Source organism: Kryptolebias marmoratus, linkage group LG23 (assembly GCF_001649575.2).
Source record: "Kryptolebias marmoratus isolate JLee-2015 linkage group LG23, ASM164957v2, whole genome shotgun sequence".
In the NCBI taxonomy this organism is placed as follows: Eukaryota; Metazoa; Chordata; class Actinopteri; order Cyprinodontiformes; family Rivulidae; genus Kryptolebias; species Kryptolebias marmoratus.
Genome location: NC_051452.1, coordinates 5,419,673 through 5,434,929, shown reverse-complemented (window position 1 = coordinate 5,434,929; position 15,257 = coordinate 5,419,673). Strand labels below are relative to the sequence as shown.

The window sequence follows — 15,257 nt, the reverse complement described above, 5'->3', positions numbered from 1 at the left end:
GAATCTCCAAAGACCCACCTCCAGGAAGAAGTCTGCACCCTCCCCCTCTGCTGCTCGGCTCAGAAACACCAGCCTCCGGTGAGCGGAGCACATAATTAACAGACAGAAAGCTCTCAATGGGACCCGGAGACTGAGGAGAGCTGCAGACATGGATTACTGCAGTCCTGCTTCGGTTCTTGGATATTTACGCATGGCTCTGCTGTGGGGGGTGCAACTAGGAGCGCTGGCGCAACACGGTAGGTGGACTCGGGTTTCCATGATGATAAACAGAACCTCAGGAGCAGACGCAGCTCAGATGGATCTCCACAAACTAAAGAGAAAACCGTTCTCAAGCAGACAGAAATAACTCTGATGGGCTTAAATTAAATCTAATTAATCCTCTTTCCATGGAAACATAACTTTCCAGTTGGTTTAAAAGAAATCCCATCTTCCTTGTGGACGGTTTTAGAGCTTCTTTTACGATGTGGAACAACTCCATCGTGTCATGAAGACGTGCTCTTATTTCTCTGCTCATCAGGCTCGTGTGTTTGGATATTTGTTGGACAGGAGTCAAACCTTTGTCTCCCCAGCTGGGTCACAAAGACATTGTTGCAGTCAGATCACCTCCTATCCAGCTCTAATCTGTCTGCAGGGCGTCCCAGGACACATCAAAGCAAACTACTGTAAACTTTAAGAGGGGGGGGCATCGTAAAAAGTGACCCTGTGGAGCCCGACAGATACCAGACATGTCTGAGTTCACCACAACAACAACCTCCCTGCAGCGACTCGTTCAGAGGAACTTTAGAGAAGGAGACCCTCAGCAGGTAGAGCTGGCTTTAATGTTAGACCAGACCAGAGTCTCTGTCCGCAGCGAAGGGACGCCGGACCGGTGTCTCTGTCCGCAGCGAAGGGACGCCGGACCGGTGTCTGTCCACAGCGAAGGGACGCTGGACCGGTGTCTGTCCGCAGCGAAGGGACGCCGGACCGGTGTCTCTGTCCGCAGCGAAGGGACGCCGGACCGGAGTCTGTCCGCAGTGAAGACAGATTTACATCATCATGGACAGGGACAGGACTAATGTCTCCTGGTCAGACGAGACAAAGGTTGAGCTGTTTGGAGTCGTCAAGGCGAGGCTGTCGGCCCTAAAAACAACTTCTGTGCATGGCGGTGGTAGTATCATGCTGGGGTACTGCTGCGCTGAACAAAGGGGATGGAAAAGAGGAGGAGGAGGAGGAGGTGGGCTTCCTCCACATCCTTTAACTTCACCTTAGAGCTACAGCTGAACGGTTAAACACAGAACTGGTTTCTGGAACTTCCCAAAGACCCGAGTCTGTGGACTCTGGAGACAACATGGAGACAGAAGGCCTGTGGTCCAGGAGACGCCTGGTGAGGGATGTTTAACCAAACATTAGTGGGGGTGTGTGAATATATTTGAACCTGAGTAATAAATCTGGATCAGAAAAAAGTCATAATATATTTAAACATATTTTTAAATTTCATTAGAAGTTGTACGTCTGTCTGTCTGCCCGGGAAAAAGAATCATTAAAAGTCTGAAATGAATCAGACACAAACAGAGACGGTCCTGTTTGCCCTCTGAAGCATCATTATTTGACCAAAACTCAAACCCTCAAAGCTTTTTCCATTTTCTGATCTCAGGATCTAATCTGTTAGATTATCTGGATTAAGATTAACACGCCCTGTGGGAAATAAGACCCTAACCTCAGTTGTTTTAAGACCACAGGATCCTGAACGATCTGCTGAATTCCTGCACATCTGGGCTGCTGGTCTCCTGCTCCCCCTGGGGGGCCGGTTCATCAGCTCCCTCCCCCATCCCGGCTGGTCCTCCCCAAAGACCTGGCTGTTTGGACGACCTGTGACCTTCCAGACGAGCCCAACGCTCCGACAGGCGACGATGTAAACAACCAGCCGTGTTTAGGCTCAGGGATCACTTCGTTCTGGCTGTTCACAACTCCGAGGCTCTCCAGACTTCCCGAATGTCCCAAATGTTTGTTTTTCCCTGAAAGTCAAACAAACAGAGGAAGAGCTCTCGCCTCCTGCCTGTTTAACAGGGATCTCTGACAACTGCAGAACATTTCTCCACGTTTCGGTTCCCCGGTCGTTGGAGCCTCCAGCTGCACGCAGAGTTCGTCACGGGTCGGCGCTTCCAGCATCCTTTCCCGGGGCGTTAAAGACAAAGAAGCTCAAAGGAATGTCTGTTATTCTTGGCAATTTAGATAATCTGTCAGGGTGAAATGATCCTTCCTGACCACAACATACATTTTCTCACCTTCTTGTCCAATTTTACACAATAAAATGTGTTTTATGAGTTTATGGAAACGTTTCCAGTCCAGGAGTTTAGTTGATAATTAAATCCAAACTTTCTCCATGTGCTGAGATGTAGATGGAGCTGAAAAGCCAGCTGACATTCCAACTTTGGGACTTTAAATTCGGAGAACAAATCTGAGATAAATCACTTCAATAGAAGCAGGATTATGTCCTGGTTCTTCAACAACCTAAAACCAAAGATTCAAATCATTTCACTTCCATTTTAAGTTACATTTTAAGCTTCAAACCACACTGAAAACACTCAGTGTGTAATTCTTGGTTTAGTTTTTTTTTACAAATTTCAACACATGAGGGTTTAACTAGCAGCTGCTGATGTTACACCCGTAGCTTCTTCTATGGTTTCATTCCCTGGATCTGAGAGGCCCAAAGTTCAAGCTTCTAAAGAACACTCTGAGATTGATATTTCTGAAACATAATATTAGGGAAATCCTGTTTTGTAAAAGCTTTTTAATCTACGGTCAGGCAGAAATCCAAGCGATGATTCCCACAACATCAGGAGCTGCGTTTGTTTCGTCTGCAGCCGAACAGCTGGATAAAACCTTCATCCAATCCTGGCCTGAGATTTTTCACTTTCCAGGGACTTAAAAGGACGGAGCTGAGGGCGGAAGGACGCCGAGTTTCAGTCAAACACATTTATTTATTTCAGGACTTTCAGAACAACAAACAGTCGCTGGTTCGAGGTTTACGTTTCAGGCGAATAAATGAATAAAAAGCTGCTTTCCACTTCAGTTTCTCATCTTTGTTCGCAGCTCCAGAGTGCTACCCGGGAGGCCATCGGATTTTACGTAATCCGTACCGCAGCGTCGACTTCGACTCCACGGAGATCCAGAATACGGCCATCCAGGACCTGATCTGTGACCACTCCCTGAGGCCCGGCTGGTACAGGTTCAGGATCAACAACAAGCCGGCGGAGATGCCGACCTCCTGCGTGGAGGTAGGACAGTTGGTCCGCTGCTTCGTTTCTTTGAAGCAGGCCGGTGTAATGAGCACCTTCAGCCCAGCTGCGGACCTTAATGACCCCCTTTCTGTCGGCAGATGAACCACTGTGGGACTCAGGCACCGGTGTGGCTGTCCCTGAAGGACACCTCTCTGCCACGTGCCGGTCAGGTCCGTCAGCTCTCCGCCTGCGCCACCTGGCAGTTCTTCCAAGGCAGCACCAAAGACTGCTGCCTTTTCCGCATCCCTGTCACGGTGAGGAACTGCGGCGACTTCCTGCTCTACTTCCTGCAGCCGACGCAAGGCTGCATGGGATACTGCGCTAAAGGTGAACACTCCGGGGTCTTACATTGTTTTCAAGCCTGTCAATAAGAAGGATTTCTGCTAAACTCGTGTCTCAGTTGCTCCAGAACTGGGCTCCAGACTCTGCTCTCCAGGGGAAGCACAAGTTAACGGGCAGTGCAGAGGTATGAAAATCTGTTGTCCTCTTAAGGAAAAGGAAAGGAAAACTGTAAAATTCTAACATTTCTGTCACCTCCCTGTGTCCAGCGGTCACCCCGCCCCAGCCATCCCGGCCTGTGATCACCCCGGAGCTGATCGGACACAGCGTCCACCTCAGGTGTTCCTTCGTCCCACCTCCAAGGAGCCAAACCCTGGCCTTCCAGGTGGTTTGGGCCAGACACATCGGCCACAGCATGAAGGCTGAAATCAGGCAGGAGTCCACGCTGAAGCCCTTCTCTCTGGTGGAGATGGATGGCGTTCACTTCAGGCTCGGAGAAACGGTAATTTCCTCCAGACCGAGGGGAGCACATGTGGAGCCGTGGATCATGCTGAACTTTTTGTTCTTTTGCTTCACAAAGTAAAAGCAGAGGGCCAATGTGTGTCAGATCCAGTTAAGACGAAGCAAGCGTAAGGTGGAGACGTTAAATCAGCCGCAGGTTGGGAAAGGCTTCCCCCCCACATGGCTCCCATTTAAATCAATTTGCACTGAAATCTTCACGGTGAATTCCAGGGAAGTTTTTTAAAACAGACAGACGATGTTTAAAGCGCAGATTTTATGGCAGCTCCTTAAACTGACAAAACGATAAGAAGTGGACGACTTTTAGAAAATGGTTAACGGGTAAAAAAAAAAAACGATGGATCCTAACTCCGAAAATTTGCTACATATTTTAAATTTTATATACCCATTTTTCACTTTTACCTTTTATTTTATTGAGGTATGACTTTAAAGAAAAGAAATCCACAACCATCTCTGACCCTTTTTAGGAGTTGTGAGAGGATCCTCAAGATAATTAAGACAAAATAAAGTTCACAATTTTCTATTTGTGATATTTTCATCAATATCTGAATTCCTCTAGCAACTTAGATCTGTATCGTTCAAAATTAGATAATATAAACCTCCATCTATAATATCAAACCTTCAGTTTTGGCCCATCAGACTCTACTTTGCTGCTCCTGAAGCCGACTTAATCTCAGTTATTAAATATTTTGTCTTTATGGCTCAGGGTTTTAATTTCCTTTTAATAACTTCACAGTTTAAACCAAAAGAAATGAAACTCTCTGCAGTGTTTGTCTCTTCCTCCACTGCGGATCGAGTAGAGAAAGAAAGTTGTTGCTCTTAACACCAAACCTGAGCAGAAGGGTAAAAAACGAGGATTAAGAATTCATCTTCCAGCTGGAGCTGGCTCGCAGCTCGCCGTCCTCAGCTGGGGATAATAAATGGTTTGTTTTCCAGGGAAGATTATTGAACAACAAAACGTTAGAATATTAACATTAAGTGACATTTCTCTGCAGTTCTCCTGCAGTGTCTCGACTTTCAGAGTCGACTCCAACTACTCCACATCTTCACCAAAGGAGAGTGAAAGTTTCTACGCTGGACTGAAGGTAAATTATCTTCCCTGATGGTCGTTCGGTGACCGTGGTGTCACAGAAAAAAGGCCAAAAGCTGCACAGATACAAGCGGGTTTGTTCTTGCCTTAGTTTTCTCCAGACTCGCTCCACGTGGCGGAGAACGGCGAGGAACACGAGGTGACCGTCCTCAGCACGGTGCCGGTCCCCTGCTTCAGGTCCGACCTCGGCCCGCAGTGTGGAGTCCCTCTGGACCTGAGGGTCCACCATCCAGGTCAGACCTGCAGGGAAACACGAGTATCTGAGTTAAAACGGAGCTAAAGGCCTGAAATTAGAAGCTGAATCATTTCTTGTCACTGAAAACACCTGCTCCTGCAGCCGTGGTTTCCACACATTTAGATTTACTTTAAGCAGTTCCATTTAAACCTGAATAAGACTTTATAAAGTCTATTGGTTATGACTAACAAACTACAACAAACCACGAGTTTTTAACCACAAACTCCTTTTTCAACTTCAAGCTTTAAACGTTTATCAATGTTTGTCCATTTCTTACTTTTCTGTTTGACTTTTAGCTGCGACAGTCGAGAACTACTGTTGAGACATTTTATTTACTGATAAATTTAAGAACTTTTAAAAGCTCTGCCAAGTATTAAAATAAAAGGTTAGTCGTGTTCTGGTATCGTGCCGTGGTGCTTGTTGTGCTGTTCATACATCAGCACATCCGGGCCAGCGTTGAAGTTCTGATTGCGGTCCTGCAGGCAGCTGCTACGTCTGTTAGCACCAACCTAACGCTGCGTTGACGTCCACAGACAGTCGGGCCCAGGACGTGTCCAATGTGGCGCTGTCTGCCTGCCAGGCGGAAATCCAGCCGAAAACCTGCAGCGAAGGCAGCTGTGGCGCGGCGAGGTTTCTCGTCACCGCCGTGACCGATTTCACACGAGACGGGAACCGGCTGAGCCTGGTGTCGGTCCTGCCGGGACCCGGAGCACCTCGACTCTGGAGGAGCTACGTCCCGACGTCTCTCCAGGTAACATTTATGGAGACTAAAATCTTCTAAAAGATTATCTGTGCACTTAAGAACGGTCTTCAGGGTGTTTGGAGGATTTATTCTTCCCAGTCTTTGTGGTTCTTTAAGAGCTTTTAGAGCCATCATGGGAAGTTACCGAACTGGAGAATGGAGAATCTGGAAACACTGAAAGCTTGGGAATTTGAGTTTATTGCAGCGTTTGGAGACATTTGTGAATTTAAAAGAGATTTTGTCTAACAGAATTATAACGTGACTCCTTGAAGAGCTTGAAGAGCTACAGGATTACGACAAGACAAAACTGGTCCTAAATGGATCAGGGCATGAAGGGGTCATTGGACTTCTTAATATGAACGTCTTGAAGGAAATTAAGACTCATCTGGTTTTCTTGTAAAACATTGAGTTTACATTAAGAACAGAAATTGTATGTGTTTAAGAACAACTAAAAGGTTTAGTTTTAGACATCTGATGACATCATGTAAACCAGTTTCTTGTATAAACCTGGTCCTCTGACTCCAGGTCATGGTCCAGGATGTCCCCACTTCCATCTGCCACTCTTTGACTGATCCACACATCATCACACTGGATCGCAGGTAATTTCCAGGCACTTTTAGAAACAGATTAACTCAGTTAACTGTCGGTCGTTTTACATTAATCTGCTCTGCTCAGGCGTTACGAGAACCACCAGACTGGAACCTTTGTCCTCTATCGAAGCCTTGCGAGGACGTTTGAGGTCCATTCTCGCCAGTGGGACTGTGGTAGCCGACACTACTCTGTTGCCTGCAACTGCGGCGTCGCAGCGCGAGAGGGGAACGACGTCGCCATCTTTGACATGTGCAATGGGCAACTCCAGGAGACCAAGCCACAGCTGACTCTGAAGAACCTCAGGGACGAGGGCAGTCGGGTCAGGGTCCAGGAGTCCCATCAGGGGAGGAAGGTCACCGTAGGTATCTGTACATTTTAACACTCTTCAAGTGCCTTCTTTCATATTTAAATTATTCACAGCTCTTTTTGGTTTTTAATCATTACCTCTACTCTCCTTTTCCTGCTGTAGTTGATCTTTCCCTCTGGGGCCTTTGTTAGGGCGGATGTAAGCGACTGGGGGATGAGCCTGGCGGTCCGAGCACCCAGCGCTGACTACGGGAACACTCGAGGCCTCTGTGGAACCTTTGATCGTAATGCCAATAATGACTTCCAGGGTTCTAATGGTGGTTATTATGGCCCTGACGGCTTGGATGGCTTCATTGAGGACTGGAGGTCAGTAAATAAGACTCCAGTGATATATCTCTGCTCAGGACCTACTTCAGTTGAAGCTTTTATTTTGTAATGTTTGTTACGGTTCTGTCCTTCTGTGTGTTAGGATAGCTCCTGGTGAGAGTCTGTTTGATAAAACACCTCCTGAGGTCACGCAGGAGGTCAGGCGACCGTTCTGTCAGTGCCACAGAGAATACAGCACTTCTCAACATCACGGCAGAGAGGTGGTGAACTTGCACCGATCTCTGGCTCACTCTGACTGCGCTGAACACGATAATGTGGATTACACATCTGTGTTTCCCTTCCTGGACACAACAGAGGAATACATCAGGAGTCCTGAAAGAGAGGAAAGCATCCTGGAAATGTCTGCCTTCAGTAGTCAGCCTCTAGAGAGGAAGCACCTTTGGATTCATGGTCAGAAAAATCAAAACGATGGTGATTTTGCACCAGCTGCTGAGTTCAGGGAGGATCTTCTGCTTTCTGTTGAGAGACCAAAGCGACAGACGTTGTTTGAATTTCGGCCTGTTTTTGCTGCTCAAAGCCTGAGCCAAGTAGATTTGGACAGTTTTGCCTACTTTTTCCCTGAAGATCACTTGACAGAAGCTCGTTTGGAAGTACAACCCCACTGGCCCACACCAAGCGGCCTTACCTCGGCCAAAGCCCTGGAGGTGTGCCAGCTGGCTCTGGTCAACTCTACGGTTGGTGCGGTGTGCCGAGGGCTGCTGGGACGCCGCCTGGATGAGGCAGTGGATCTCTGCATGCTGGACCTGCAGCTCAAAGATGACCTGGGCTGGGAGGAGGCGCTGGTGCCGTATCTGGAGAACGAGTGCGAGAGACAACTACTAGAAAACCGGACCCAGCGAGCCACGGAGGTCTCAACCTCACCAGGTACTTTTGAGGAGGTGGTGACGGCGCTGCGCTGCCCAAACTTCTGCAATGGAAATGGAGAGTGTACAGGGTGGGGCTGCCAGTGCTACCCAGGCTACAGCTTCCACGACTGCAGCCTGGCCATTGGTGAGTGTCTGTGGACTCTTTTATTGTTTTTATCGAGTCTTCAAAACGTTGAACCACTCCATTGATGTAATTCAGTGATAATTTTCTTAGAACAAATGATTGGAAAGAATTTTCCAATCATTTGCTTTCCTGGTTAATGTAAAGAATAGATGCATTAATGGGACATAAAACTTCTGTTTTTGACCATCCTACAGGTCAGCCAATCGAGATAACCGATTTAGAAAACCGTGGATTGTGTGACATCCGAGCATTCGACTGTCGCAGCATTCGCGTCTTTGGCCTCGGCTTCATCGACTCTCCTGACCTGAGCTGCCTCGCCACCCGACTGAAGGTGAAGGAAGGGAGGTTCACGTGTCAGGCAAGGATCCTTCGATACCAAAGCGCCACTCCTTTTCCTCTGATTTGTCTCAACAGTTCATACACAACGCTTGGGTTCCAGGGGAGCAACAGCAGACAGAGGCCAGGTTCCTCAGCTCCAAGGCTCTGGACTGTTCTGTCCCTTCGCTGAGCAACGCCGCCATCAATACAGAAGACTTCATGATGGACGACAAACCATACGCACGATGGGAGATTAAGGCATTGCATCTAGCTTCAGATTTTTTTGTTGCCGACTCTTTTTTTCCCCCCAGATGTAAACAATATTACCTCTTTTCTGTTCCAGGTGACCAATGATGGCTCCCAGTACAGCCAGGCAAAGGTGCTGACGATTTACGATGGCGTCTGCCAGGTCTGTGAGGCATCACGCTCAGGACTCTGTAAGTTAAAGGTAACTTATATACCAATAAACTCAATAAACCATCATTAACCAAGTCTGTCCGTATAAAGTCTGCATGTTGATTGATATTTGTGGCACTTTGAATGTGGATTGTTTAAACTGTATGCTCTATTTTCCCCTAAATTACAATTTAACTTTGAATTGATGTTATTTGATATCAGTTTTTCAAATACCATAAAGCTAAAGGTTTGGCTAAAATTACATTAGTGGTTTGGTAAATGTAGGCTAAAGATTTAGCTAAAACTAAGCTATTGTTTAGGCAAAAGGTAAGCTTCAATTTAGCAAAAATGAAGCTGCAGTTTAGCTAAAATAAAGCTAATGATTTAGCTAAAAGGTAAGCTAACTGGCTAACAGTAAAACAAAAGTTTAGCTAAAATAATGTAATGGTTTGGCTGAATATTTAACTAAAATTAAGATCGTGTTTTGGCTAAAGGAATGGCTTCAGGCTAGTTTTTTCACACTACCATGAGCTTTTTGTTGAGAAAACCTGGATGATGATTTTAGAAGAAACGCTAATTGTGGAGACAAATGTGATTCAGTGGGTCTTTAAAGAAAGGGTTTGTTGTCGTTTCAATTATTTTGTAAGACAACACTATACAGACCCTCCAGGATTTCGCAATGTTGAGATCGCAACTATTAACGCAAAATCAAGCAAACCCCGCGAAATCGCAACTTTCCTGCAACTTTAACCCAATATTTATTGTTTCTAAAGTGATTCGCCACCGTTTCTGCGGTCTAGTCTCTTCTTTGTGGGTTTGTGTAGCGTGGAATACTAAATAACCCCAAATAACTCAGGAAGAAGACACGTGACGTCACTTCCTGTTAACATCAGAATGCCGGGAGCGTGCAGGAGCAGCGACCGAAGCCAAAATGTGCGCTAATGCTTCACATTTGCCCACAAAGATTTCAGCAAACCAGTTACCTCCCCAGCTGCAGCTGTTTTGCACGTCCTGCAGTGTAATCATGGAACATAAACGCATCGACAAACACTTCCTGTCTGCAAAACGTGAGGAGAGCTGCAGACCAGGGACAATCCAGAAATGCTCATGAATGTCAGTTTAGAAGCTATCAAAGTTCTCAAATAAAGCACCTTTTGAGAATGTCAGTGTTTGTTGGGAATTATCTTACAAAACTAGGAAGGATTTGTGGTTTAGATATTAAAAGTTATGGTTGTTTATTGATTTTAGTAAAAAAAAAAAAAAAAATCGCAACTTTTAGGAAAATGCCCCGCGAAATCAGGCATTTTAGCCGCAACAATCACAAAAAATGCCAGCAAAATCCTGGAGGGACTGACTGTAAGACATGTAGCTGATTAAAAGCAGACTGTTCTTGTCCTCCCATCATTCAGCAGCTGACTAAAGACGGGGGGGTGTTTTTATTGAAGTGGAAACACACAAACAACCCACAGAGAACACATGAAGCTGCAGAAAGCCATGAAAGGATGTGCTCGTGATTGCTAAAACTGTGGCAGATGATGTGAGATTGGAGCCGATTTTCTATTCCAATCCTGAAATGATCAGAGAAAAGAAAAACTCAGACGGACCTTTGTTTGTTGGTTCCAGGAGAGGACGTGTAACATCGACGGGATGTGTTCTGCAGCCGGAAGCATCAACCCCAGCAGTCCGTGCCTCGTCTGTGACCCCAGCACCTCCAGATTCACCTGGTCTGTGAACAGAGGTACAAACAAGCTGAAGTCAAACTTCAGATGAGAAATGCTTTTAACTGCCTGTATGAGTGGAAGTCTGAGTCGAGGTTGGAGTCCAGCTGTGATCCTGTTTGTCTCCATTAGCGGTTCAAAGGAGATTTCCCAGCATGCCCTGACCCGTCATTTAACCACCCCTGAGTGGAACATAGTGGGGGTAAATCACATGGTTGGTTTACACGGCAGCACAGACCGATAATCATACTGCAAACAGAGAGGAAGCACTGAACCAATGACCAACTGAACCAAGAATTAGCCTCATTATCACCATCAGAACCTGGATTTTCTGACGACTATGAAGGACTAAAACAAAACAAAGACTCTTTAAAGTTTCCCTGCAGATTTAGGCGTTCTGGGAGACAAACTATCACATCACATGCTTTCTGCTCTTTGAGGAATATTTAATTAGTCATTTTCTTCTAAAACCATCAAGCTCATCAGGTTCAAGGCTTTGAGCGAACATGACCCAGTACCACCCAACAAGGGCTCCTGAGGACCAGAACCAACCCTTGAACAATCTTCATCTGGCTTCTCATTGCCCTAAAACAAACTTAAAATAAGTAAAAAATAATAATAATGTTTTGGTGACTGAAAACGAAGACATCCTTGACATGTAAACTCAAAACCTTTGGACAGAAACCGAGGTCTCCAGTTTTATTTCTATGGTTAGTAACCGTAAGGAAAAGCTCTTAGTGTTTCACAACAGATCTACCAGAAAGCATATTTTTCCAGTTCAATGTGTGGCCCTTTGATTGCTTTCACAAAGTCAGCTCAGCCCTCTGGACTCGAAATGCCGCTCAGGATGCTACATGATCTCGGTGAGACATCCGCTGGCTGTTGCAGCTGGAAAGAAAAGCTAGAATCGCTTCCAAACACGGACATTTGGGTTTACAGTTCTTCCAGAAAGGGCCTGGAGGTTTGTTTTTGCCGTGCCTGCTCATAAAGTGTTTGTTACAGGGCAGGAACCTGCTGTCATCAAACACTTGTAGGTGCAGCGCGGTAAATAAGAAGGTGGTGAGAACCCCATCATCGTCGCCGCTTTGAAATATAATTACAGAACAGCCGGTTTCTCAAACCGTTCCATCTGTTTTTAGGCAACAAGCCGCCGTCCTTCCACCAACCTCAAATCAGCCTGCGGACATTTGCCGGAGAGAACTTTGTCTTCCAGTTCGCGGCGTCTGACCCTGAGGGTTCTGCGCTGCTCTTCCAGCTGGAGGAAGGACCGGAGGGGGCCGTGCTCTCCCCCGCTGGCCTCCTCATCTGGAGGGTTCCATCGCTCCTGGGAGAGGAGGAGGAGGAGGAGGCTCGGCAGGCGAGACACTCCTTCCGCTTCTCGCTCTCTGATGAGTGCAATGCCCAGAGCACCGTCACGGTGGAGGTAAAGCAGGAGGAGCAGAGATCAGCCCAGTGTGAAGTTGTTAAAGTAAAATAAATCCTGTTTTCCATGAGTAACAGATCGCCGTGGTGCCGTGTGGCTGTTTGAACGGCGGCACGTGTGTGACAGACATCAGCTTTCCTGCCGGCAGCGGGAAGTACCTGTGTGTTTGTGGAGACGGGACGCAGGGCGAGCTCTGCGACCGCCACGCCGATGCGTGTTTGTTGGCGCCATGTGCAGCCGGCAGGTGCGTCGACACGCCCAGCGGGTACAGGTGTGAGTGTCCTGCAGGGCTGCGAGGTAAGACGACAGCGTCCTCTGCTTTCAATTCTCCGAGCTCATCACCGTTACAGGTCGTGTGCTCTGGCAGGTTTCAGATGCCTGGAGGACACCAACGAGTGCGAGAGGAAACCCTGTTTCCCAGGAGCCCCGTGCTTCAACAGCTTCGGCTCCTACCGCTGTGGCCCGTGCCCCAAAGGCATGCTGGGAAATGGGACGACTTGTTCCGGTAAGACGTCTCAAAATAAAACTGAGGTTTTGTTATTGTGTAAAATAGATATGAACATGAACAGTGGGGTGCTAAACTTAGTTTCCAGTCAAGACATCTGATGGACATTTAAACCAAGGCTGAGGCCGTCCTACCGACTGGCTCTGAATCAGTTGTAAAGGTTTAAAGTTGTAAAGCAGGGGTGTCAGACTCCAGGCCTCGAGGGCCGCTGTCCTGGAAGTTTTAGGTTTTTCTGCTCCAACACACCTGATTCTAATGGTTTGATTACCTCCTCACCCAATCAGCAAGTTCTCCAGAAGCACGTCCACAAGTCATTCATTTAAACCAGGTGTTTTAAAGCAAGAACACATCTAAATCATGCAGGACAGCGGCCCTGGAGGAACGGCGTTTGACGCGTGTTGTAAAGGTTTAAATCTTTCGTTGCTACAAACATCCAGAGCTGATTACAGTTAAAGCTGCAGTCACACTCAGAAACCCTGCGGACCTATAAATGAGTTGGTTGGAGACTTTCCAGCGTTAATGTTGTAAATATTTACATTCTCACGTGGCGGGCCTCAAGAACATCTTACCATGACTAATCCACCACCGTGCTTCACTGTGGAAAAAGGGCTCTTTTACTGCACAAACAAAGCAGATTCCAGCTAGTTTAATCTACTGATGCACCGCAGAGCAAAACAAACCCCTTTAGAGTCTTCCTGAAATTATTTACAGGGTTTTAATCAGTCTTTCCTTCAAGCATTTTCCCTCAGTCTTCTCTGTTTCTGCTGCTTGCCGTCTCTTAATTACATAAACCGAGGAAATGGCTGCTTCAAATTGTTGCCTTGTTGTCCTTCTCTTGATGTTGATTTAACTTCAGCGCACACAAACTGCAGACATAAGCTCAAAAACCAGAGACTTAAACCTCTTCAGATCAATCTGCTTGTTGAGATCTAAGGTCTCAGATAATAAAATTAAGCAATTAACTTTTGATTTAATAATTTCCTTGCAGTTTGATTCAAGGCTGAGATTTCACTTCAGTCTTTTTATCTGATTCTTTTTGTATGAAACTGGAAAACTTGAGTAAATCTGAGCTGCAGGATCAGACTGTAGGATAAAAGAAAAAGTGAATTTCTGCACAGCAGAGTCTGAGGAGCACTAAGCAGGAGAAAGGAAACAGATGGCCGACAGCAGCTGATTCTGATGCCGTCCTCCATGTTGCTTCCAGCTGAGTTGTTGTGTCGTCTCAAACAAACTGGAAGCTTCTGCTTTAGATGCAAGCAAACCGAATCTGTCACTAATCTGAAAACATAAATCACAAATCAAAGCTTTGATTCGAGCTCCTTGTTCTTTCAGGGCAGCTTTAAATGTTCTGGATTTAAAGCAGGCAGTGCTTAAGGTTTTTGAATAAAGAATAAAAGTAAAGTCTAACCCTAACACTAAAACCCTCCGACCTCCAGTTAAACAACGAGTCGATGTGTTTAAACCTCCAGCCTGCTCGTCGTGTTTCTGGCCTCGTTGCTGCAGAATAAATCAGATTCGGGCTTGTTTGACTTGCTGCCTTGTCTGCAGTCTGTCATCATAAATCAGACCGTTTCCTGTTTCACACGTGGCCCTGAAATGTGTTGATAAGCTGTAAGGAGCGATCACGCCTCACTGAGATCTTTAAACAAACACGTCCCTCCTCTGGGCTCTCACTGGAGGTCCGACCTACTAAAACCTCCTTTTGACTCCTCTTCTCTTACTGCCACGTAACTGCAGCAGGACTGAGAAAACAAATGGGTGCCACACAGGAATCCAAAGTGATTTTTTTGTTGTTCTTCTTCAAGCAGCAGTCTTCAGGCCCACCGTCGGCACCCTGACACCTGCCGCTCCTACCACTCTTTACGAGGCACCAGATGTTCTGCTGCAAGACCCTAAAATAAAGACCGACATCTCAGCTGAAGGAGGAAAGAAACCTCAGAGAACTGGCCTGAAAACTGAGCCCAACTCTTGGAGAAATATCACCTTCGATTTCAAACCTCCAGCAGCACACCCGTCCCAAAAACCCAATCATGAACGGAGAAAACCTCAAGAAAACCCGAACGCTCCCATCGCCGACACTCTGAAGAACATCCCAGGGAGTAGACAAGTCCAACTGGACCAGTCTAAAATCTGGAACAGAGCTGTCAATTCTTCCATTACGTCTGGAAACGTCAGAGCAGCAGCAGGTAAAGCAAACATCCAGAACACCTGTCGTTAGTTTTTCTTCTTTGGGTTATTGGAATAATCCAAACAAATCCTTCTGAGAGGTTTTAAAACTTAGACACTTTCAGGTTGTTTTAAATTTAAACTTCTTTTTAATTTAGCCAATTAGTTCCAGGAGAAAAAGACATAACCAGTCCCTCCAGGATTTTGCGGGCATTTTTTGTGATTGTTGCAGCTAAAATGCCTGATTTCACGGGGCATTTTCCTAAAAGTTGTGATTTTTTTTTTTTTTACTAAAATCAATAAACAACCATAACTTTTAATATATAAACCAA

The 15,257-nt window shown here is 46.2% G+C and overlaps 1 protein-coding gene and 1 long non-coding RNA gene across 7 annotated transcripts in view; one reads left to right on the top strand and one right to left on the bottom strand.

Annotated features, from left to right (window-relative positions):
- The first annotated feature begins 11 nt into the window (after positions 1-11).
- Positions 12-15,257, top strand: part of si:ch211-246m6.5 (von Willebrand factor D and EGF domain-containing protein) — a 24,781-nt gene continuing 9,535 nt past the window's right edge. The window contains exons 1-20 of one of the 5 annotated variants that reach the window (XM_037973796.1): positions 12-236; positions 3,073-3,257; positions 3,359-3,587; positions 3,661-3,726; positions 3,809-4,041; positions 5,054-5,143; positions 5,240-5,381; positions 5,917-6,134; positions 6,651-6,724; positions 6,801-7,074; positions 7,186-7,388; positions 7,492-8,399; positions 8,594-8,730; positions 8,814-8,975; positions 9,061-9,165; positions 10,737-10,851; positions 11,971-12,254; positions 12,332-12,551; positions 12,622-12,759; positions 14,565-14,945. In XM_037973796.1, coding sequence (XP_037829724.1) covers positions 149-236; positions 3,073-3,257; positions 3,359-3,587; positions 3,661-3,726; positions 3,809-4,041; positions 5,054-5,143; positions 5,240-5,381; positions 5,917-6,134; positions 6,651-6,724; positions 6,801-7,074; positions 7,186-7,388; positions 7,492-8,399; positions 8,594-8,730; positions 8,814-8,975; positions 9,061-9,165; positions 10,737-10,851; positions 11,971-12,254; positions 12,332-12,551; positions 12,622-12,759; positions 14,565-14,945 — 4,252 coding nt within the window. In that variant the 5' untranslated portion in view covers positions 12-148. The remainder of the gene's footprint in view (positions 237-3,072; positions 3,258-3,358; positions 3,588-3,660; positions 3,727-3,808; positions 4,042-5,053; positions 5,144-5,239; positions 5,382-5,916; positions 6,135-6,650; positions 6,725-6,800; positions 7,075-7,185; positions 7,389-7,491; positions 8,400-8,593; positions 8,731-8,813; positions 8,976-9,060; positions 9,166-10,736; positions 10,852-11,970; positions 12,255-12,331; positions 12,552-12,621; positions 12,760-14,564; positions 14,946-15,257) is intronic. The other 4 variants (XM_037973794.1, XM_037973795.1, XM_017431777.3 and 1 more) reach the window with 4 other exon arrangements.
- Positions 5,255-15,257, bottom strand: part of LOC112451133 — a 22,086-nt gene continuing 12,083 nt past the window's right edge. Inside the window, exons 3-6 of one of the 2 annotated variants that reach the window (XR_003039889.2) lie at positions 10,718-10,839; positions 9,045-9,152; positions 8,035-8,200; positions 5,255-5,388 (exon numbers count right to left, since the gene is read on the bottom strand). This is a non-coding gene — a long non-coding RNA (uncharacterized LOC112451133). The remainder of the gene's footprint in view (positions 5,389-8,034; positions 8,201-9,044; positions 9,153-10,717; positions 10,840-15,257) is intronic. The other variant, XR_003039890.2, reaches the window with a different exon arrangement.